The sequence below is a fragment of the Athene noctua genome, chromosome 1, assembly GCF_965140245.1.
Source record: "Athene noctua chromosome 1, bAthNoc1.hap1.1, whole genome shotgun sequence".
Classification (NCBI taxonomy): domain Eukaryota; kingdom Metazoa; phylum Chordata; class Aves; order Strigiformes; family Strigidae; genus Athene; species Athene noctua.
This window is the reverse complement of record NC_134037.1, coordinates 180022014-180044763: the sequence shown is the minus strand read 5'-3', so window position 1 is coordinate 180044763 and position 22750 is coordinate 180022014. Positions and strand designations below refer to the sequence as shown.

The window sequence follows — 22750 nt, the reverse complement described above, 5'->3', positions numbered from 1 at the left end:
TCACTGATGGTCCTGTGTCTAATATCGTTCTGCCAGCAACAGTGTTCCTCCTAAGACATTGTTTCTTGAATTCCGCAGGGTCAGTTCCCAGACAAATTTTTCTGTGCCGTGACTCCATCTTCAGCAACTCATGACTTACCTCTCCAACTAATATGTTGTTCCACTTCTGATAGTGCTTGCAAAACCCACAAAAGATCCAGTCATCCAAGGAAGACCCGGCTGCAGATGATCAAGCCCATCCTGTTTAGCAGCAAGCTGGTACTGAGAAATGAGAGCACTTTCATGGTCCTGCTCCCCAGTGAATCTGGTCCTTCCTGGGGATTTTGACCCTTGGCTCGAGAGCTGCTTCCTTTTGCTATTCAATCACGCAAGCAGGCAGAAGCAGCCCCTGCCCACCTACCTAGAAGTTTCCCTCTGTGAATCCAGATTAAAGAAAACACTCACTTTCCAATCCTTTCTGACATAACCCAATACAGAGTGTGACCAAAGTTGGCAGGTTTCCCACTCCTGCAATTCAGTGATCATTCAAGAATTAATTAGGCAATAAAGTAGAGGAGATTCAGCTCATTTGATCTAACGGTTTGCCAGGGAATGGTGGCTATGGCTCCATCTGATATACATACCTTGTAACTCAAGTACTGATTCCATATAGTCTCCAAAAATACATTAAAACCAGCTGTGAAATACAGTGCTGCCATAAACTAAATTAAAGAGAAAACTCTTTTGAAACTTTAGCCTAGAAAAGCATTAAGAGATCATCAAGTCTGCTTTAAATAAGACTATTTATGTGAACTGTCAGAAGCATAAGCTGTATATAATCAGAAGCCAAGAAGCTAGGACAATCAGAGGGATCTTTGAGCTGCCTGTGTCTTGATGGGAACAGATGCAGAAATGCCCATTGTCCAACTGGAGAATGAGCTCACCACCAAAACTGTTAGGAGAGCAATTTTAAAAGACGCTCGGTCAACTTGCTGGAGCAGTTCCCTGATCCCGCTGTAATAATTCCTTGCAAGCACAATACTCTTGCAACAAAGGTGTTTAGAGATGTCTTTTCCGGTATAATAAGGCAGTCTCTTAATAGTGAAAATTATTGTTGGTCTATTAACCACAGCAGTTAAAAGGCTCTTTGTCTTTTCAACACCATTCAGTTCCTACCATTGGAATCAACTTTGCACTTACTGGTGCAGAGATTTCCATTGACTTCAGCAGCACAGAGTCAGGCTTACAATTAGGTCTAGGCTGCCAGTCCCTGAGGAACCTGCTCCCTGCAGTGGAGATATGCACCATATCTGGGGAGCTAAATCTACTTCTCATAGATGCAGTTATTTTAACCTCCTGCTGCATCCCAAACCCTGGGGTAGCCAGGAGCTGTTGCTTCTCACATCTTTGCTTCCATTTGACATTTCTGCCAGGTAGCACTTTCCAAAGGTGGGTTTTATCACATCGTACCTCTGGGAGGCAGGACTCGGGAGAGGACATCCAGCTGATCTTTCAATCCCCAAGCTAATAGTTTTGCAAATAATACTTTTGTATTATTGTTTGCAAATGATACTTCTGTAAATCAATACTCTTGATTTCCCTGGAAAGCGACAAGAGCTGGGTAGGCTGGAGACCAGTAAATAGAGATGTTGTTCAATGTTACACATCCCATCACTACAGCAATTAACCTCAGTTATGCAGTTCTTAACTCCTGCCTTGGCAACAGTGGCATGGCATATTTTATCATGTTTGGAAGGACTTCATGGTCTCAGAAATTTCACTGTGCACCCACAGAAGAAGAGACTCCCTTTTAAGATGTTTTGAAGGTGTTCAGTATAAATGATGGATAAGGTCTTAGGGCTGAGATGAATCAACTACATACATTCATTATCTGTTTTATATTTCCATATGTTGTTCAGCTTCTTTGTGAGACTACAGGGAAATGTTAACAAATTAATTGCATTCACTGCTAAAAGGGATCATAAGAACTGTTCTCAATCATCTGCTTTATACAGATATTGTGCGTAGGAGGCTGTGTTGTTTACTACCAGCTATTGTATTACTATAGCGCCTATAAGCCTCAGAAATAGAGTAGGCTCCATTGCAGGGATGCATGAACACAGAAAAAAAGACAGTCACAGTCTCAAAAACCCTCTGAGGTCTAAATCCTTGCAGACACCTTAAAGTAAAAACAACATAACTCAGCTGTTCTCATCTCTTTAAAACTTTCACCTTTTCTTCCTAGGTGAAACTACAACTCAGAAGCTTTTTCTTACTCATCTGCTGTCCTTTAAAGTTTTATCTACAAGCCCCTAGATAAAGTTAAACCTAAAACTGCATATGTATCTTTTTATTTCAACTCAGATTGCATTATTGGCATAATGGTGTTACCTTGATAACATTGCAACATGGAGTACATCGGATATATAGGAATCTGTGTCCTTCTATCTATCCTACAACTAGATAAGCTTCAAGGGCAGGAATTTTTCCAGAGGATGTTGAATGCAGATAGCAGATATACAGATAATAATCCAGTGAGGTATAAAGCAAACCAAACGTGGTATTCTAGACTGTGAATCATTTCTGTCATGTTGGAACACACAATGTAATCAGTATATTAAAAAAAAAAAAAAAGGTAAATGAAGCAGATTTCTTAATCAAGAGACATCCTTACTATAAAGACCCTACTTGTTCTTCAGCTAGGTATTGTAAGCACTCAGGCTTTGAGTACAGTACCCTTCTGCAGGTGCACAGGTCATTGCTGTTAATGGGACTGGGTCAGTGCTTCACGTCTGGAGTGGTTTTCAACCTCGTAATCCACAGACCCATGGAAGTCTGTTGGCTGCTTCCAGATGGAAGAGAAATATCAATAGGCTCCCACCAGCTCTCTAGTGGCCCTCAATTCCATCGAAAAATGTTTCCAGAGTCCTGTTTCACCCCTTCTTCCCCTAGACAAAACAAAGCTAAGCCTTCCTGCCAGAACTACACCCATCTACAAGAAGGGCCAGAAGGAGGATCCAGGGAACTACAGGCCTGTCAGTCTGACCTCAGTGCCTGGGAAGATTATGGAGCAGAACATCTTCAGTGCCATCACATGGCAGGTGATCAGGTCCAGTCAGCATGGGTTTATGAAAGGCAGGTCCTGCTTGACTAACTTGATGTTCTATGACAAGGTGACTCGCTTAGCAGATGAGGGAAAGACTGTAGTTGTTGCCTACCTAGACTTTATCAAAGCCTTTGGCACCGTTTTCCACAGCATTCCCTTGGAGAAACGGGCTGCTCATGGCTTGGACAGGTGTACTCTTCACTGGTTAAAAAAACTGTCGGGATGGCCAGGCCCAAAGAGTTGTGGTGAATGGAGTTAAATCCAGTTGGTGACTGAACACAAGTGGTGTTCCCCAGGGCTTGGTACTAGGATCAGTTCTGTTAAATCTCTTTATCCGTGTTCTGGACAAGAGGATTGACTGCACCTTCAGTCAGTTTGCAGACAACACCAAGTTGGGCAGGAATGTTGGTCTGCTTGACGAGTAGGAAGGCTCTGCAAAGGGATCTGGATAGGCTGGATCAATGGACTGAGTCCAATTGTATGAGGTTCAACAAGGCTCAGTGCTGGTTCCTGCACCTGGGTCAAAACAGTCCTGTGCCACGCTAGAGGCTTGGGGAAGAGTGGCTGGAAAGTTGCCTGGCAGAAAAGGACCCGGGGGTGTTGGTGAACAGCTGGCTGAACATGAGCCAGCAATGTGCCGAGGTGGCCAAGAAAACCAACAGGATCCTGGCTTGTATCAGAAATAGTGTGGCCAGCAGGGACATGGAAGTGTTGTCCCCATGTACTCGGCACTGGTGAGGCCACACCTTGAATACTGCGTTCAGTTTTGGGACCCTCACTGCAAGAAAGACATTGAGGTGCTGGAGCATGTTCAGAGAAGAGCAATGAAACTGGTGAAGTGTCTAGAGAACACTATGAGGAGTGGCTGAGAGAATGGGTTGTTTAGTTTGGAGAAAAGGAGAGACTTTATCGCTCTCTACATCTACCTGAAAGGAGGTTGTAGTGAGGTGGGTGTCAGTCTCTTCTCCCAGGTAACAAGAGATAAGACAAGAGGAAACAGCCTCAAATTGCTCCAGGCAGGTTTAGATTGGATATTAGGAAAAAATTATTCACTGGAAGGTTTGTCAAGCTTTGGAACAGGCTTCTCAGGGAAGTGGTGGAGCTGCCATGCCTGGACGTATTTAAAAGACATGTGGATGTGGTGCTTTGGGACATGGTTTAGTTATGGACTTGGCAGTGTTAGGTTTATGGCTGGACTCTATGTTCTTAAACTAAATGATTCTATGATTCTGTAAGTATGATTTCGGATCCTGAAGATCGCTTGGGGCTTCATGGAAGTCAGTACAAGAAAGCCCTATAATTAACAGGGCAGACTTCTAACCTCTTTGAGGACAGGTCTGTGTCTTCTTATTCCATGCTTTCCAGCAGAGCATATTGCCAGGCTCAGCAAACCACTGGCCTTGAGTTTTCTGCACTTTCTGGCAAAGGTCTATGATTTCTTTTGCTCATTATTGTTTATAGCAGAAAATGGAACATGAGGCAGCAATGTTGGCCTTTACAGGGGAAAAACTGAGAATCCAAACTGATCTCATGACTCCAAACAGAATCAGACGATAAGCCTGGGAAGCTTACCCTGCTATAATGGTGCCTTGTACCAATCAACAGCTCAGGATTAGTGGGATTAAAGTAAATCTTATTTCTGGCCATCCACGTCTGAATTTCAGTTTGGCGTATGGTCAACAACGCAACTGCCTTTTGCAAGGTAGTGTGACAAATTTCTTTTTCCATAAACATTACAGTAAAAAAAGAGATGTTCTTAAAAAGTCTGTGAAGGTCTCTGTGTTATCTGTGGAGTTGATATTAAAGTTGGAGCAGAACAAAATGTTCAACTTTCATTTTATAACAGAGTGCCACACAAGTACTTCATGAAGTCACATGTTTATATCTGTTCAGGTGAGGTAGAAGGAGCATTTTCTTTTGTCTTTCTCATACATGTCTTCTCCTTACACCACACCTGAGTCTCCAGATTAAATACTTTGTATTACAAGTAATGTTCACTTTTGTACCGAGAGTATTTAATCACAGGGTAACATTGGCTGACACACTTCACTTCTTAGTCAGATGCAGTGGAGAAAGGAGTTTCAAGGACATGAAAGGACATGGGTGTGCACAGATGTGAAAGAACTCATATTTTGTAGTGTAAAGGTGCTGAGATTGCAAGCATTAAACAAAGCAAGAGGCTTACAGCTACGTGAACATAGGTTTTGAATGATCTTTGCTAGCAGTTTTCCTCTTACACAGAGACTCTATTTCTAAATATGACAGTGTTAAATATGATTCTTTGTAGTATTAATTTCTCAGAGTGATGACATTTCTTAAGGATCTCTCAATATTTTCCCGGAATCATGATCTCGCTTGTTCTTGTGGCTAATAAGGGCTTTCCTCTTCAGGTACGAGATGCAGGCATGCCCCGTGTGTGGACATGCCTGAACCGGTGTGGCGCAGAAGGCAGAGTGCAGTCCCAGCTCAGGAACAGATGAACTGCATTTGTCCTGCTCTGCAGGTTTCTCTTCTGTATTTTTGAGTTGCTGACTTTGACAAATACTCATGGCTAAAAAATACACAAAATATTTGTAGTAGGTAGGAAATGCCATGTCTGCATTTCAGTTGTCTCTAGCTCTGTCCAACTTTGGTAGGACTATTTGAAGCGCTGAGTATGTACTCCCTGAAACCAACAGACCTTTTAAGCTATTCCCAAGGAAGTGTTACACAGGACAATTAACAGTGGTAGGGGGTGCTCTTTGAACTGTAAAAAGCTGGAGTTCATAATCCCTTCGATCAGGGATTAACATCTTAGTGTTTGGAACTACTACTCCAATACCTCCTCTGCTCTTCCCTCCCAGTGCTGGGTGGAGGGGACAGCTGCTTGTTCCCCTTTTTACAGCTTTAAAGTTTCTGGGCTGCATGTTAACCATTAAAAATGGCAGAGCTCTGGTGGCATCACTCTGATGCACGGGAGCAAAAGATCAAACCCAGCACATGTCGTTATTTTATTCTATTAAAACCATGCCTTTAAGAGTAGATGTCTGTACATAAGGGCTGCCTGCAACTCTACCTGTCTCCTGTGGCCCAAGGCCTGCTGCTGCTGCTGCTGTCCTCTGGAAGCAAAGAGGAGTAACAGCTTTTTAATTTGAATACAATCAGGTATAAAAATCATGCTGTTGAGAAACACCATATCACATAACAGTAGGGCTGTTTTAAAGGGTATTTTCAGTTTTATGGGAGTTTTTGGTCCAGAATGGAATCATTAGAGAAGGTTCAGTAAGAAACCTAATACCAACAGTGAATAGTGGTAAATATCTTTAAAGAGGTGAGATTCAGGGTTTAAGTGATACTTGTGAAGATACAGGCCTATGTTAATGTTATCAAAGCAGAGTCAATGCACCAGTCAGCTGGTACAGAAGCAGCCGAGCTATATAGAAGGCAAGAGTACCAGTTTCATTTACTGCTCATAATTATTAAACAACTCATACATTAAGCCACTAGGAACAGAGCACTTCCCCGCCAGTGCTGGTGGCTGGCTACAAGCTCCTAATACCAAGGGTTTAATAAGGGGACCTTGGGCAGTCATCTGCGACGAAGGGCCTGATGCCACCGAAGTCATCTGAGCCCTGCCATCCCTGACACCGACACAGGGATGTACCCCTATACACCCTTGCGTTCACATCAACCCAAGCACTCACTTCTCACTTCACAGCTTGTGTTAGGCTCTTGCTCTTGCTGGGAAAGCCTTAACCCCAGGAAGGCTGGAGAACAAAGGGGCAGGTGTGTGTGTTGAAATCCATAGCCCATTTCCTAAATCCTTCCCTCCTTTCCCCGGGACATTACCCCTTTGGTGGACCCCACTGTGGTTGGGCGTGGAGACCTCTTCAAACTACAGCCTGGGGGTCCTCTGCTTTTCCATTTCTACTAGAAGGAAAGGCAAGTTTGGGGTGAAAAGGCTTTGCAACCATGAAATGTGATAACCAGGACATGAAGGTTTCTAATGCCATCCTGGCAGGAAGGTGGGCTGCTAGTTGACCTTGGTAATTCCTTATTCCATGACCATAGCTCTCTGGTCAAACCTCATCTGAGGTCAAATAGATCTCCCCACCCTCCCATCGTTTGTTTCACTTCTTTGTTATGCACATAGAGTGTTAATTACCTGATAATTTACTTCCTATAGTCCACACAATTTGCTTTTACATAGGCTTCACTTTGACAGTTGATCTGAAAGTCTCCAATCAAATTCCAATACATTTACATGAGCTGTATGGATTATGCTCAGCATTTTTAGGATGTGTTTGAACTTCAGGAGAATAAAAATTAGAGGCTATTCTTCAACAGTGACCCCCACTGGAGAATAAGCCTTAACCTTTGTTCTCCTCATCTAAGGTATTAAATTAATTATGGAGAGCAAGATAAGTAGCTCTCAAGAACAATTTGTGCTTTAGTAACTCATTTTGTGTAACCTAAGACCTTATACTTGATCAGTGATATTGCAGTGAATTTTTAATATGTTCTGCACATGGATTTTTCTGAATTGCCACTTGAATTTGATTTTCCTTTACAATGCTCAGTGTTGTATGCTTGTGAAGGCAGACTCACAGGACTGGAATTCTGAATCTAGTTTTGAAGCAGAAACAATATTGTTGAGACATTTTGCCTGTGGTAAGATTTTAAGTATTGTGACAAATGTTAAAATAGTAACAAATGTAGGAGAAGTTGTAGGAACAAGGTTGAAAAATATACTTCTTCCCTCATGCTGCTTCTTCCTTTTGATTCATTATCAAAGCTTTTTTCAAATAAGAGATTAGATACAACTCCAAAATTATTATAGTCCTCAATATTCTGGGTCCCACGTCACTCATTTGAACACTGTCCTGACATATCCTCCAGTCGACAGCCTCACTGCAACATCTTTGCCCCTGCACAGAAGGGAGCCTACTGTGGGTATCATGGGTTATACTGTAAAGAACCAGAGGGAGTGCCCTTGATTCTTACTCAGATACTCCGAACACTTTTATTTGCCTGTACAACAACCTTGGCTGCGGTCAAGATAGGTGCAAAAGAGTAATTATGCCTAACTAAGCCAAGAGTTTTTATTAAAGTAGCAATAAGCACAGATCATTTGAAAACTAAAATTGATGACACACACTGTAGCAGCCATGGAGAAATGCACATAAAACTCTTAGACAATACTTCAGGTACAACAGTCTGGGATAAGGGTGTTGACACCCTTCTTACAGGTAGAGCATTCAGCTGAACTGCCATTCCAGTTGATGAGCAGGGAGGTATTTTCTTGTTGAACATAATGGGTGATGAGTAGATGCTATAGTGCCTTCAAAAGAGGTTTCCATGCAACAAAAATCATGCATGATGATTCAGTACCACCTCCTGAAGACTGGTTATCCTACTCACTGTTTCTACCTACTTAGATTGGGTAAAGTCAACCATGGTGGCTTTTGTAATTCACTGTGGCCACTCTCCTTTTCTGATGATTTTCCCCATATAGCTCATGCTCCCTCAAAATCTTCCAGGGGCCATTGCCTTCCAGATGAGATGAGCAAGAGACTCCAGAAAGTTCACTGGAAACCCTGATATCACTAATCTAATACAGAAGGTGTTGAGATGTATTGTAAGCATATCTTGCTCCAAAAGGGAGATATTGGGGCCGAGATTCCTTCCACCTGACTACTGATGCTGGTTTGTAACTGAGATGTCCAAGCTAGGAAGATAGTGTCTCTATAAACGAGGGGCAGATACAGGCATTTTTAGAGCATGATTCTGGTCTTGTGACTCACTGACCCATAACATCAAGTGAAGACCAAGTACAGGTGTACTAGATACCTTTCTTATGTTTATAATCACAGTTAAGAGACTCATGTTAGGGTCAGAGTACCTCCACAGGTACTGCTTTTTCTGCAGCCTCTCTCCCCACTCCTTACTCCATCTGCCCTTAAGGGCATCTGCCCACAGGGGAGAGCCTGTGTCCAGGGGAGGGGGGAGCCTGCAGTACACCCAACATTGTTTTATTGACATGTGCAGAGAACTAAATCTGTGTAAAGGAAATGAGAACTATAGTAAGTTATACAGATCTGCTCAGATGCCCTGCACTCAAGACATAGCCTTTTTATTTCCAGAAACATTTATTTCACTTACTAACTTCTGGCTATTTTTCTTTGAGCAATAAATATTCCATAACACCCCAGTTGTTTTAAAACTCTCTTCTAACAAAAAAATTAAATCCCCTGAGCCCTCTTGTTCTCTGAACAGTATTGTACCAGATTAAACTTTTCAGCAGGCATTTTGACACATCTGTGTAAATGTCAATAAAATTAGAGCAATAAGGGCCAATAAGAGAAGCTTTTGAAAATCAAGATGCTTGTGCAATGGCTTAAACGTGAACCCAGCCTATGGTGGTTTGAGAGACTTTTTTTGACACATATTTGTATAATGTTGGTGATGCCTGTCTAATAATGCCCCATCAATCCCATTTGGTATCATCAGCCATACTCCACCTCCTGTCCCAGCTCTCCTAACTAGTTCAGAGAGCTCTAATTAAAAATGTGTATTGGAAAATACCTAGTTATTCTAGGTGCTGAATCAAAACAGACAAGCCACCACCCCGGTCAAAATATTTATCTTGTCTTTCACCTCTCTGTTCATTGCAGACTGACTTGAGATCCAGACAAACAAATATTCATTTTTTAGCCAGTTTAATGTGATATCTTGTAGCTCTTTCACAGTAGATCTGCATGTGACTCATACTAACAATTGTAACTGTCTCAAGTTTTCTGATATTAGTTGTCAGCACTATATATCTGACACCATGTATGGGGACAAAATACACTTCAGAGAATGAACTTGTGTGTAATAAGAGAAGCTCTCTTATAAGCAAATGCAGGGGCCTGTATACTGTATTACAGATATCAAGAACACTTGAAAATACTTTCTACAAGACAAGTGCAAAGTGCTCTGTAAAGTGGTAAACTTTACTGTGCTCCTGTAATATTTATGTCTCCTGATGTATACGGATACAGGTCTCTGTCATTAATGATAGACTTGATGAGCTGCCATGGTCTCTTTTCCATGAGTTGTGAACTTCAGTTGTGTCATGGTTTGAATTTCATACACCTGAATGTCCCTGCATTGAATTTATAAGCAATGTTGCTCAGAGTATATCTGAAAATTAATAGCAACAGAATAACCCTTTGGATTGCTAGAAAACGGAAATAAGATTTTTCGCAAATTTTGCTGCTACTCTATCATCCCTTATTGATCCAGGTGCTCCTTTTCAGGTTGCTAACTACTGAAGGCATCTTAAGGCCGGTTGACTTCCAGCAATTGGTTACCATGGAAACAGTAAGACATAGCTTTGGGCATCTTTTGGGCCAAATTTTAGGTGAGAGTCTCAGCGGGAAAATTGTCATTGTGAGACAGCCAGGTTTTAAATCAAAGCCAAAGGATCTCAGCTTAACAAAGGACTTGAGAGAGATGTGGCTGGCCTTGTGTCTTTTGATAACCAGGGACTTGTAACTAATGGAGGAACTGGGATTAACCATGGATAAAGCAGACAAAAACACACACAAGGGATCCTGTAAAGAAGATCTTAAAAGAGACAATATGTCAAAGCATCTCCCTACTGATGTCAGTAGGAAAGTGGTGGGTGGTGATGTTAGTCTGCATGCTTATGGGGTTTCATCAGCACAGTTGTTAACCTATGTGTAGACACAGATTCTGCTATGCATTGCACTGGTTTTTCTGTTAGTTCCCCTGATATTCCTGGTGATAGCAGTAATAAAGGCATTTTTTTCCTCTTAGAAAAACCCTCAACATTACCTTATCAGACATTACCTTATCTCAGTAAAGGAGATGTACAACTTCATATAGGTTAGAGTCTCCTGAAACGCTGCCACATTTCAATGCATGTATGAGGTATCAAGGAGTTCACTCAGGCTGGCTTGAACAGATGGAACTGTAAGTCTAGTTGGGAAGTTTTTTGTGCATTACCAAAACTCTTTTAATACTGTCTTGTTTCTGCACCTGCAGGAAATACTGTGTCATCTGCCAAAAACCAAATTTCAAGGATTAGCTAATAACATTTTCTTTGAAAAAGAGAGCTGATTCTTAACCAGTATTGTGAGTCTTTGAAGTCTCCGTAATCTATTTTCCCTGGCTGCTTTTAATGAGCCTTTGAATGTTACTCTGCATTTTTTATTTTTTTTATTTTTTTTTATATCTAGTGGGGGAAGGGAATATGCACTCACTTTTCTCCAAAGAATTAAAAAAATTCATTACTGCAAATAAGATTCACAGTGCCAGAACACTAAGTTATGCAGCATCCTTTGAGCGCATCTATGGTAAATAAATCACAGCTTTGCTGGATTCTCCATCCCAGAGGTTAATGAGATGTAGAAGCAAATCCCAGTTAACTCATATCTTAGTTTGTGTCTCTTTTTTCTTCATGTAGGCCACCTATCAGTGGAGTTTCTTCTGATTCTACTTGGTATTCTGTTCTCTGCACTACTCTATATGACTACATGCATGCCCGTGCCACAGTTTCAACAGTGTTTACAAAATTAGTGCTGCTAACCCTAAACTAGTTATCTTTGGAATCTGCTTTGGAATGGCAGCATGGAGCTCAGCTGTGACATTTATGTTAGGCTTTTACAGTGGGTTTTACAGCTAAATTGCTGCTGATACTAAACTAGCAACTCACTGATCTCCATGCCATGCTTCAGTGCTTGCTCTGAGTACATAGCCTGGCTTGTCTAGCATGAGTGTCCACCGACCTTGCCTTATTTTACATCGGTATAGGTAGCTCATTTGATTCCAGGGGCTATAGACCTGTGTTTCACCACCAACCAGACATGACTTTCCCAAAGCTGGGCGGCAGCTCCTCGCCCCAGTTCGCAGCCCACTGCCAGGAATATGCTTGTAGGCATGTGCTGCGGTGGAGCTGGCACAGCTGCATGCCTCGCCTCTCTGGAGCACAGCGGGCTCCATCCCCAACCCAACCCGGCCGCCTCCGAGGCGCATCCCAGCTGAGGCTATCCAGGCAGAGGGGGAAGGAGGCTTTGATGGGGGTCTCGGCCTCACAAATCAAGGCTGCAATCCTGCATTGGGAATGGGGACCTGACTCCATGTTTGCGCTCTTGAGTGCTAAGCTTCACTCTGCATGTTGTTGTGCCTGGCAGCCCCAGTCTCCCTCCTCGTTTCTGTGCGACCACAACCACAGGCTTGCTGTCGACGCCTCCAGAGGGGAGAGAACAGGCCCCAGCCTGTGCAACTTCTTCGTTAGTGCTGCTTGAAGCCATAATTAGATAATATGAGAGGGTTTTCCTCTTGCCAGCAGACAGACTCAATGTACAAAATCTGAAGTAATAATTTTAAGTATGTTGCATCTCAACTGTAAACAGGATAGGGCTGGGTTCCTTTCTGTGCACCAGGAACAGAGCCCATTAGGCAGAACACAGAAAGAGTAGATATAAAGGTGGGTAACTGTGTAACAGCTCTGTTTATCCTTAAAATAAATGCAGACTGTAATGACATTCCATTATTTAACGTGTTTCTGTATCTCTCTAAAACCCCAAAGATACCTTTTCAGCTTCTCTACCATATTTTTCTGGTTTAAGAACAGATGACTAATTACGCTTCTATAAACTTTGTTTTCCTTTGAAACAGTAATCACTTACTTCATCAGACTTTTCCTATTATGGTGTATTTTCAGAGCACTTAAACTATTACTTGCTAGTTAAACAAAACAGGAAGCTGATTTGACTGGCCATGATGAGACCACAAGTGGTCTCCAAATAAAAATGATTTATATCAGATGAAGATTCTTCTTAAAAGCTGGGCCACTGGCTCTGCTTCCAGCACCAGTACTGTCACATGGGAAAACTATGCAGCCTGCTCAAGGGTACGAGCCAGTCTTTGCTCCTTTACGGTAAGAGTTAAAATATTAATGTTTAGGGTGCCTTTCCCTCCTGTTGATGGAGGGTTGGAAGCACTGCCAAGCCACTGAGTGTAAAGCTACTCTTTTTGTCTCCGTTGTGGACAGAGATGTGGAAGAAGGAATTAGCCCACCTACTAAGTAATTATTTATCCTTTGTTATTTTGATTTCTTTCAAAATCAAAGAGTTACTTCTGGCAGACAAACTTTTATTCATAATGGAAATCATACAGCTGGAAGGAGTACGTGCAGGGTAGCATGAACTTTTGCATTTAATTGCCCCAATGTTCTTCATATCTGATTTGCTCCCTTTTTTGCTATTTTGGACCCCTGAAGCACAGGCTTTCTGAGAAATTAAACTTTTGTCACACTGAGCTGGAATATGGCCTGCACACTGAAGGCCAGAGCTTGAAATACCCTAACGCATTTTCGCTCACAAGTCTGAAAAAGTGAAACCAGCCTGATTCACTCTCACTCTTCCTCTGCTGGAATCCACAGTCAGCAAGCCCAATGGCAGGAGCTTGCCTAAAACGGCCAAGGGATGGCTGGCATGAGGCACTGAAAGGAAAACTGAGACGTGGACCTACCCTCCTCTCTCAGAAATGTAAAGCTAGCTTGCTCAGTGCCCTGCTCTCCAAGCAGCATCCAGGGCTGAGTGAGATAAGGTCATGCACAGAGGGTACAGGCAGGGTGAACACTCACCCAACCAAACTGAGGTTCCTCCCCTCTGGGAGAAGCAGGGGGAAGCACAGAGGCACTGATCTGACCTGGCCTTTCCCAGATTAGCTCCGTCTTCAGCTCCTCACCCCAAGCATACTGGCCTTGACTTGGTGACATGAACTGCAAGCCAGACTGACACCAGGATACAGAAACTTGAAATTACTTCCATATTTAGACTTCATAATAGAGAGTTAGGACACATTCAGTGTGCAATCAGCACGTGCCAAATTATTTTGCAAAGTGTAAAAACATGTATTATTAACACTGAACAAATGATAATCTGTGGATGATGGGGGTTTCACCTTCTGTTCCCAATAAACCTTCCTTTCTCTACAGTAGTGTTGCTCCCACTGTCCTGATACAGGCAAAATGTCAGCTGAGGTCAGCTGAATCCTGAATCAAGACTGCAGACTTGGCTTGATGTGCACAAACCACCTGATGCCAGCAGGCGAAATTAAAGAGAACAGTGAAAATACCCACAATGTGCAGGTTAAACCCCCACTGCTATCAAATCAAGTGCAATTAAGAAGTCAGAGCAACAAAGGGGGTGGATGGATCTCGCACTGGAAGTAAAACACCTTTCTCCCTTCTGTTTCCCTTGAGTGGATTGTATTTCTTTGTAAAGAACACAGTTTATTTCCATCTGCCTCTTCTTTTATCATGGTTCCTTAAGATATAACCACCTTTGTTAACTTCTTGTCATCCTGAATATTCCCACTTGGGACTGCAGAGATCGAATTAACCACTTCTCTGCAGAGGCTGAAGACAGACTCATTGTGCTCCAGCTGAGGTCACTGGCAATTTTGCCCCAGCAGAGCTCTTCTATACAAAATAGAGTATGACTTTAGTTTGAGAGCTTTGTCTTCTGAAGAAGTAGTCACCTGCCCTTTCCTAACACACAGTGGCACAGCCCGTGTGGTAGAGCCTGGTTTCCCCGAAGGCCCGCTTGGAGCTGGAGGCTGCTCCAGCGGCACATTTACTCTGCTGTGCTGTGTCCTTGTACGGAGTCTAGGAAAGGCATCCCAAATGTCCCCTATGTTACTCCCTTCTTCTTAGGTGACAAATCAATAATCAGTATTCTCTAGGGTAATGACGTGGATACTTATACCAGTCATATTAGAGCGGTTGGAACTGTTAAACGTTTTTTAGGGGACCCTGAATTTTGCCAGAAATTCCCACCATCATTTTGATTTGGTCTTGGCTTTACTGCACATTCTTAACCATTATTATCTTTAATGCCTTAAATAACAAAGGTATTTAAACAGCTTCTTTGGCATCTCCCAGTGCTAACAGTCAATGGGATGTATGAATGTGAAACAAATATTGACATCAAAGGAAAATTACAGTATTCGCTGTTCAGGGGGATGCTACAATGAGGGTTTTTTCTGACTAGCAATGCCAGGGAGTAGTGATGGAAAACCTTCAGTAGGTGTGCACTTAACATGAACTTGCTAGAGAAATAAGGAAGTTTTCTTATTAAAACAGACATTTCTTACTAATAAAACTCAATTAGCATGTCAGCCTTGACTTCAGGCACATTTTAAAGGAAGTGTCAATTAAATAATCACTCTTCAGTTTGAAATGTCATCCCTACTCTGATTAAAAGTAAACTCTATAACAACCATAATTAAGAGAGTTTGAAGAAAGGGAGTTAGCTTGCAGTTTTTTAATTCTGTCTTGCCTGCACTGTATCATTCGCAGTTTGCTACAGGTACAGGCCCTCCTGCAGGGCTTGCATTTTGACGCCTTAAACCAGTGACTAAACCAGTGGGGTCATAGTTTAAGAGTTACAAGGTTTATGGTAATACAAATATTAACAAATACCAGAAAAAACAGTAGCAGGCTGGATCAGCGTAAACTGGTGACAGCACACGAATGCCTGGGGAAATCTGGTTGGACAGGAGAGAGAGATTAATGCAGAGAAACACTCATCGCTCTAATGCCTGTACACGTGCTCACCAGGAGATGTGAGGGAAACAGCTCTACTGAAAATCAAAAAGTTATTCTTCTCAAAGCCCAGTGAGGGAAAAGGGTGCCCAGGCCTGCAAGACGAGAAAATTCAGACTGCACAGCATTAGTGGTGATGGGAAATGGGTATTCATGAGTATTGTGACAGATCGTGGAGGTAAGGATGAACAGGAAATATTTGTACCTGTACCTATCCATACCTATTCATATAGAAGGTCCTAGAAGAGGCTTACATTCTCTTGCATGCTTTGTCAACACTAGTATAGCTGTTTGTGCCTATAAAGTCATATGGAAGCAGAAACTAGAAGTAAGATGATGTGTGCCTCAGTACGTTAGCAGTGTTGCCTTCAAAGGCCAGATGACCCTGAAGGGGGAAATCATCTCTGTGTTCTGAACAGAAGAGTGTTTTGGGGACACACTGTCAAAGCTGAATTACCAGCCTTTTGCCTGACTAAGCCATTCAAACGTAGGGACCCTCTTCAACAAAAGTATTTCCCAGCTAAAAACCCAATGTCCCATGTTTTGGAAATGATCTTAACATGTTCCTGCTGAAACGAACTGGCAGGGCTGAGAGTCCTAAATGAGCAGATCCAGACTCACAGTGAACTGCCCTGACTGTGTTACTTTCCTGCTTTAGGGGCTTTTATTTTTAATGTGGTCTTGGTGTGATTGCTGAACGTCACTGTCAGGTCTAAGTGCAGAATGGCAACTGAACCCTGAAGGGAGTTTCTGAACAAGGATACTTTTTGCTAGCCTAAATGAGTACAGGTTTGGTAATGTTCTGTCTGTGGCATCTTTGCTGAGAATAAATAAGTGATACACTTAGAGGGGGCTAACATCGGTGATGACAGATGCCACATTATGGTCAAAAGGCCACAACTTCATTAATATGATGCCTAAAGGCATCCTCCTGACAGCGGTGGAAAGAGGAGGAAACGACAATAGCCTACAGCACTCATCAGCCTCTCCTCCCTTTCTGGCACTGCAGAACAAGACATACTGCAGCAGGCCAGAGCAGCCCTGCCAAACTGGGTGAGATTGCTTAATCCCACCTCCCTGCTTCCTGCAGCTCACCGCAGCAGGGAACGAAATTCCTTCTCATCTGCTAATGGTCATGCCCTCTGTCTCAACCAGCACGAACATCCCCTAGCTGGTGTCGCTGTAAAATCACACCTCAGCAAGGATATCAGCAGCAAATGCAAGCAAAAGCTGTGGTATGGAGGTGGGAAGCTGCACAACAGCTATTGTAGGTTATGACCAGGTATCTGCCTACCACCAGCAGCACCAGTGAGAGATCAAGCAGGACCTTCCCTTTACCCTTTTTGCCCACTCTTTCACCCCCATATTGTATGTGTCTCTAAAGCAAACTGTCGTGCAGCCTTTCAACTGCCATGGGTGAAAGCCAATGTCATCCATGGCAGCATCCCAACCTAAATTTACAGCAACCAACACAGGGAATACAGCTCATGCACATGCAAGAAAGCAGTCCAACAGGAGGCTTTTCCTGCCACAAATAAATACATAAGAAAGAGTTTCACATGCTTATCTCTTCATGAGTGATATTCTTTTTGACATGTCTCAATCTCTGAGGTCTGTAAGTGCTTCTTGAAATCTAGTGATGCGGAAGGTTGGTCCAAACTGATGTGGTTACAAATTAATACCCCAGTGAATACTCTTGAGATTTAACTTCAGCCCAGGGAAGCTATCTTCCCTGGGCTGCCCCTGCAGTCAGTGCAGAGGGACAGGCCCCTCTGAGCGGCACTTCAGAGCTGAGGCCCAACGTTAAGCATTCAAAATCCTGCATGAAGGATTTTTTTTCCTCTCCATTGACTACAGAGAGAGCCTCCAGAAACTAGTCCCGCGGGGCTGAGGTTAACCTTTAGGACTGCTCCCCACTTACTACATCTGCTATTGAACAGACACACCAAGAGCAATCCTGGAGGCAGCTGAAAAGCTGCTGAATTTGGATTTGCAACACCTGATATTACTGATGGAAAACATATAGTAGGTGCATGACTGGGGTGAGGTATTACCTGACCCCCCCAGCACCTGCAGTGACAGGAGCTGTATTCTGACCAATGGAAACCAAGACCTCATGTCCACCTGCCTGGTGGAAAGTGTCAGTGTCTCACACCCAAGCTATGTATGGAGTCTGTTCTGTCTGCAATGAAAAACTAAGAGAAATGGCAACATCTATGCTCAGAAATGCAGCAAGACCTCCAAAATGAAGATATGGTCCCTGTGGTGGAGATGCACAGACTTGGCAGGACCTGCCTCCTTTAGAAAAGTTTGCTCATGTGGCTTTGGCACTATGTGCGTCTTGTGCTGCTACATACAGAAATCACACAATTCTCATGGGACTAGTGGTGTCCCTAAGGTGAGCTGTACCTTCCCAAGCCTGGGACAAGGAGAGGGACCATGGAGCCTACAGTAATGTGGAATAGTAATAACAGACTGCGAAAAGTAAAGGAAGAGCAAGCGCTGTCTTGCAGTTTTGATGAGGATGAGTAGGGATATGCTGCAAAAACCAAGGTGTTGTTTTCGAGGGAAGGAAGAGAGCTGCACAGTTCCTGTTCTACCCAAGCTGGTCAGACATTACACACAACTGGGAGGCTGTGGTAGGCACAATCTAAAATCCTGCCTCTTGCAGCTTTTCCCTGTTAGGAAGGGCCTAATCCCTGTCTCATTGGGTGCCAGAGAGAGAGGCAGAACAAGTGCCTGAGCTGCTTTCCTCAGAGGTAGCTCCTGCCCCTGCCTGGTGAGTGCTGTAATGCTGTTTCCAATGGGTTTGGTTCCTGTGATCCTTTTCTTCTGATCCCACGCCAGTCTGGACAGTTGCTGCTCTTTCTGGAGCATTAAAACATAACTACTGCCTCTCTCTTTATGAATCTCAAGTGAAATACTAAAATACTGTCCAGTGGCTTATAAATAATGTGCCATGACTCCCACAGGTAGGAAGAGCAGCACAGTCCATGCTCCATTACCAGGGCTAAAAGTCACCCTGCTGCAGAAGAAACTCAGGAGTACGGAGTACAAATGCCCCAGTGATTTTAGCAGCAGCTCCACTCGGGTGCAAGAATATTTTTAGTACCTCTTGAGCACTGCCCCCGGATCCGCGACAGCTCTCACATCCCTGCCCGCTCCCACTGGGTCGCACCTAAACCTCAGGCCCCCCGGGAGGCGTGGGGAGGTGGTGCTGAGACTGGGGCAGGCAGGGGCAGGATCTGTGCCTTCCTTCCCCCTTGAGCACAGGGCCCGGGCTGCCCATTTCAAGGCAAGTTAGAAACTTGAGCTAAAGACCCATGCAAACTCTGCGTGGTGGTGTGCTCCCCTTCCCAGAGGCACAGCGTGAAGACACTTGAACTGTCCATGCCAAAAGCCAGCAGTGGGGCCGGCAGGCTCAGGCTTTGAGCTCTGCAAAAGGAACCTCCGGATTTAAGCTTGTCCCAGGAGGAGGCTGCTGTGCCCATAGAGCCTGGGGTGCACGTACCTCTGGGCTGGCGGCGATACTCTCTCTGGCGTAGAGATCTGCAAGTCAGACTATGTGACCTGAGGTAATTGAAAGCTGCCTGTAAGTGGTCATGTAATGACAGACTGTATCGCAACACACGTGTGCAAGGATGACAGGTTAAGGTCAAGTGGGCAAACTTAAGCTAATGTTTCCAAACCGTGGAATGCCTGCATTTGCAGCCACTTGGCTCTCCTTTAACAGTAGCTCTTTCTGTGGTATCCGCTCTGTGCATTTACCACCAATAATTTAGAGTTTACATTCAGATTTCATGCCTGCTCATTAGGCACGTTCCACTTTCAGGAGTGTATGTAAGCAAGCTCAGCCACCTCGTCTCAGAAACTGTGCTCCTCGTCTGAGTGGAAGTTTTCCCTGACACCCCCCTAGGAAGCCGAGTGCCCAAGTGCATCCACCTGACTCTGGAGGGTGCCGAATTCTCCGCGGTACCCTGCGGGGTGACGCTGGTGGGCAGGCTCCAGCCTCCTGCAGCGCTCGGGCCTTGCTGGCCTGGGGTCCCTTTGCCCCTCTCAGCATCTTTTCATTCTTCCTCTTCCTCTTCTTCCCTGAGCAGCGCTCCCGCCGGAGGGGAGACGGGCTGGGGCAGGGGGCGCAGAGGAGGAGCTGCCCCGGCTGGGCCGCGGTCTTCCCGGGGCCGCGGCCGCCGCCTGGCAGGGCCCCCCGGCGCGGAGCGGTGCGGTGCGGAGGGCGCGCAGCGGTGCGGAGGGCGCGCAGCGGTGCGGAGGGAGCGCGGGGCCCCGCAGCGCCTCCCTGCGGCGGCGGCCGCCCGGCGCCGCCCCGTCCCCCGTCCCCAGCCCCCGCCCCGCCGCTCTCCCGGGCGGGCGGCTCGGCGGCTCGCTCCTCCTCGCGGCCGCGGGATTCCTCTCTCCGGGTTTTCGGGCCCCCCCTTCACACCCGCCGCCGGAGCGGGACGGCGTGCGAGCAGGCTGAGGCGGCGCGGATGCGCCCCGGCTCCCCGCGGCGGCGGCGGCAGCGGCGGATGCTCGGCGGCGCGGCAGCCGCCCCGCAGCCCGGGAGCCCGGCGCAGGCAGGGAGCGAGGCGATGAGCCGCCCGCCGGCGGCCGCCCGCGAGTGACGGCGGCGGGGCGAGGAGCGGCGGCGGCGAGGAGGAGGGGGCGGAGGAGGAGGAGGAGGAGGGCAGCGATCCCCGCCAGTGCCCGCGGGAGCCCGGAGAGCCCCGGCCGAGGGCTCGGCCATGCCCTTCGCCAAGCGGACCGTGGAGCCGCAGCGGCTGTGCCGGCGGCAGCCCGCCGCCTCCGTGCTGGAGGAGAGCTGGGGCGCGGAGCCGCCGCCGCCGCCGCCGCGGGACCCGCCGCCGGAGGAGCCGGGGACGGCGGGCGAGGGCGCGGAGGCGGCCGGCGGCGGGGAGAGGGAGGCGGCGGCGGTGCTGATGGTGCTGGACCTCTGCTCGGTCAGCAACGTGGCCCTGTCGCGGATCCTCCGGCAGCTCTCCGACGTGGCCCGGCACGCCTGCACCCTCTTCCAGGAGGTCGAGGCTGACATCCAGGGCACCCACCGCCGCGTCCGGGCGCTCCACGGCCGCATCGCCGGTCTCCAGGGGGCTGTGCGCGGCCTCGACCCCAAGCAGGAGGCAGTGCGTAAGTACCGCGGGACGGGGCGCACCGCGGGACGGGGCGCATCGCGGGACGGGGCGCACCGCAGACCGGGGCGCCAGGCGGGGGAAGCCGCCACCACCCCCTCCGGTAACCCCCCGTGCAGAGTTTGGGGCCGCAGCCGGTGTGGAGGGAGCCCCGGCGGCAGGGTGGGAAGGGGCCGGGCCGGGCCGGGCCGGACCGGACCGGGTCGGGTCGGTGGGCGCCGCTGGGCGCCGTGGCGATGCCGGCGGGAGGGATGATGTCAGTGGTTTGTGCCTTACGTAAGGAGCTGGCTGGCGGGGCTCTCGGGGCGCATCTTCTGCAGCCGAGGCTTCGTCCGGGGAGGGAGCCGAGGGGTGTTTGCGGGACCCCGGGGCGGGGGAAGCGGGAGGTGGGGATGGTGCCCCGTGCCTCGGCATCTTTGGGTTTTCTCCCCGTCCTCCTTCCCGGACAGATGTCTTCCCCTTAGAAGTGTCTCTGACTTCCCGATCGAAATTTTAAGCTCTTAAGTGAAAATAATCGAGCTCCTTCGTCGCTAGCCAACTTTCGGGGCCATAAAATAAGGAAGTTTGGTTAATGACTTCTTTCGGTTTAAAGAGTGGCCCTGAAGAGCCAGGGCGGAGGGGCGAGGGGAGAGAAGAAAAAGATCAAGGCAGTGTGCGACTTGTGTTATGAGCAGTAAGTGCTTGAATCCTGCTTCTTCTCCACCCTATAGAAGCGGTGACAGGCTCCCTAGTCCTCTAACAGCTGCTGGTTTGTGCTGAATATGGCTCGTGTTCACAGCAGTGCAATGATTTTGTACTCTCAGTGGCGCATACGCTTCCCAAGCGCTTCTGAATGTTGTGGGGTTTTTTTGGGGTTTTTTTTGTTTTTTCATAGGTAGGGCTGTGGATTGGAGGTGTAGAATATCAGAGACTGGTGTCGATCCTGTCCTCTTAATACCTGGTTTAGGAAAAGCAATAGCTTCGACGGGGCATTTGGCTTAGGTTTTGCCTTCTGCTGTTCCCCTCTAAATCCCGAGTACCTCCAGTGAGTGTACGGAAGTGAATTTACACCGGAGTAAATGAGAGCATGCCCTCTCCTAGGTATTTTTAATGAACGTGCCATTTAAAAAATCCTGCTCAGGGTTTGCTGCCCTTTGGAGCGGTGTGGAATAGAAGTAACTCTTCTAGGATCAGTGAAGCTGTACTGATTAACAGAATCAAGCCTTAAGTATTCAGCGGTATTTAAACTACATCCTCGGCAGCTGTAGAGTGACTTTGCTGGTGATATATTAATATACATCCACTGTAGATCAGACCGAGGGAGACTCTCTGTGGTTTCAGGACGAGTGTGTAATCAGAGCAGAGTGCTGGGCTGTGATTGGAAACTGCGGTTGAGAAGGAGGCTTGGCCGATGTAGTGAGGGAACTGTCTGAGGAAATGAAACTCCTTGTATCACATTCTCATCTGTAAGTCTTTTCAGCTGAGTAACTGTGGGTATATACTAATGTAAGTGAGAGCAGAGTTTAGCCTTTCTAATCCGCATGGCTTTTTTTCTTTCTGGATTGTGCAAGTGCAGCTTGTTTTCAAATCACAGTGCGAACCCTTGATACTACAGCGCAGTTATGTCATGCGCCTAATAAGAGAGTCTGACTTTACCCCTGTGATGATAAAGGCAGAATCTGTTTCTTTGGTGTTCTTCTGTTTTCTTTTAAATACTTCTCTCTTTGGGAGGGGAGAGACTTCTGGTCATGATCTTCCCCGTGTCCACTGGCTGTTCCTCCTCCCCCCTGTACACAGTACAATGTACAGCCCTGTGCCACTGGTAGAGCTGCAGATGCCCCTCGGTCTGGCCAGCCAAGGGGCTCCTCCGTGGTGCTGGGCTCTGCCACTACCCATCCTCTGGTAGGTGCGTGTCTTGCCTCCAGCTGTACAGATCCT

At 46.3% G+C, this 22750-nt stretch overlaps 1 protein-coding gene across 3 annotated transcripts in view; it reads left to right on the top strand.

The window, feature by feature from the left end:
- The first annotated feature begins 20398 nt into the window (after positions 1-20398).
- NHS (NHS actin remodeling regulator) overlaps positions 20399-22750 on the top strand; it is a 269700-nt gene continuing 267348 nt past the window's right edge. For all 3 annotated transcript variants that reach the window (XM_074906656.1, XM_074906665.1, XM_074906646.1), the window contains exon 1: positions 20399-20831. In XM_074906656.1, the coding sequence (XP_074762757.1) occupies positions 20429-20831 (403 nt within the window). In that variant the 5' untranslated portion in view covers positions 20399-20428. The remainder of the gene's footprint in view (positions 20832-22750) is intronic.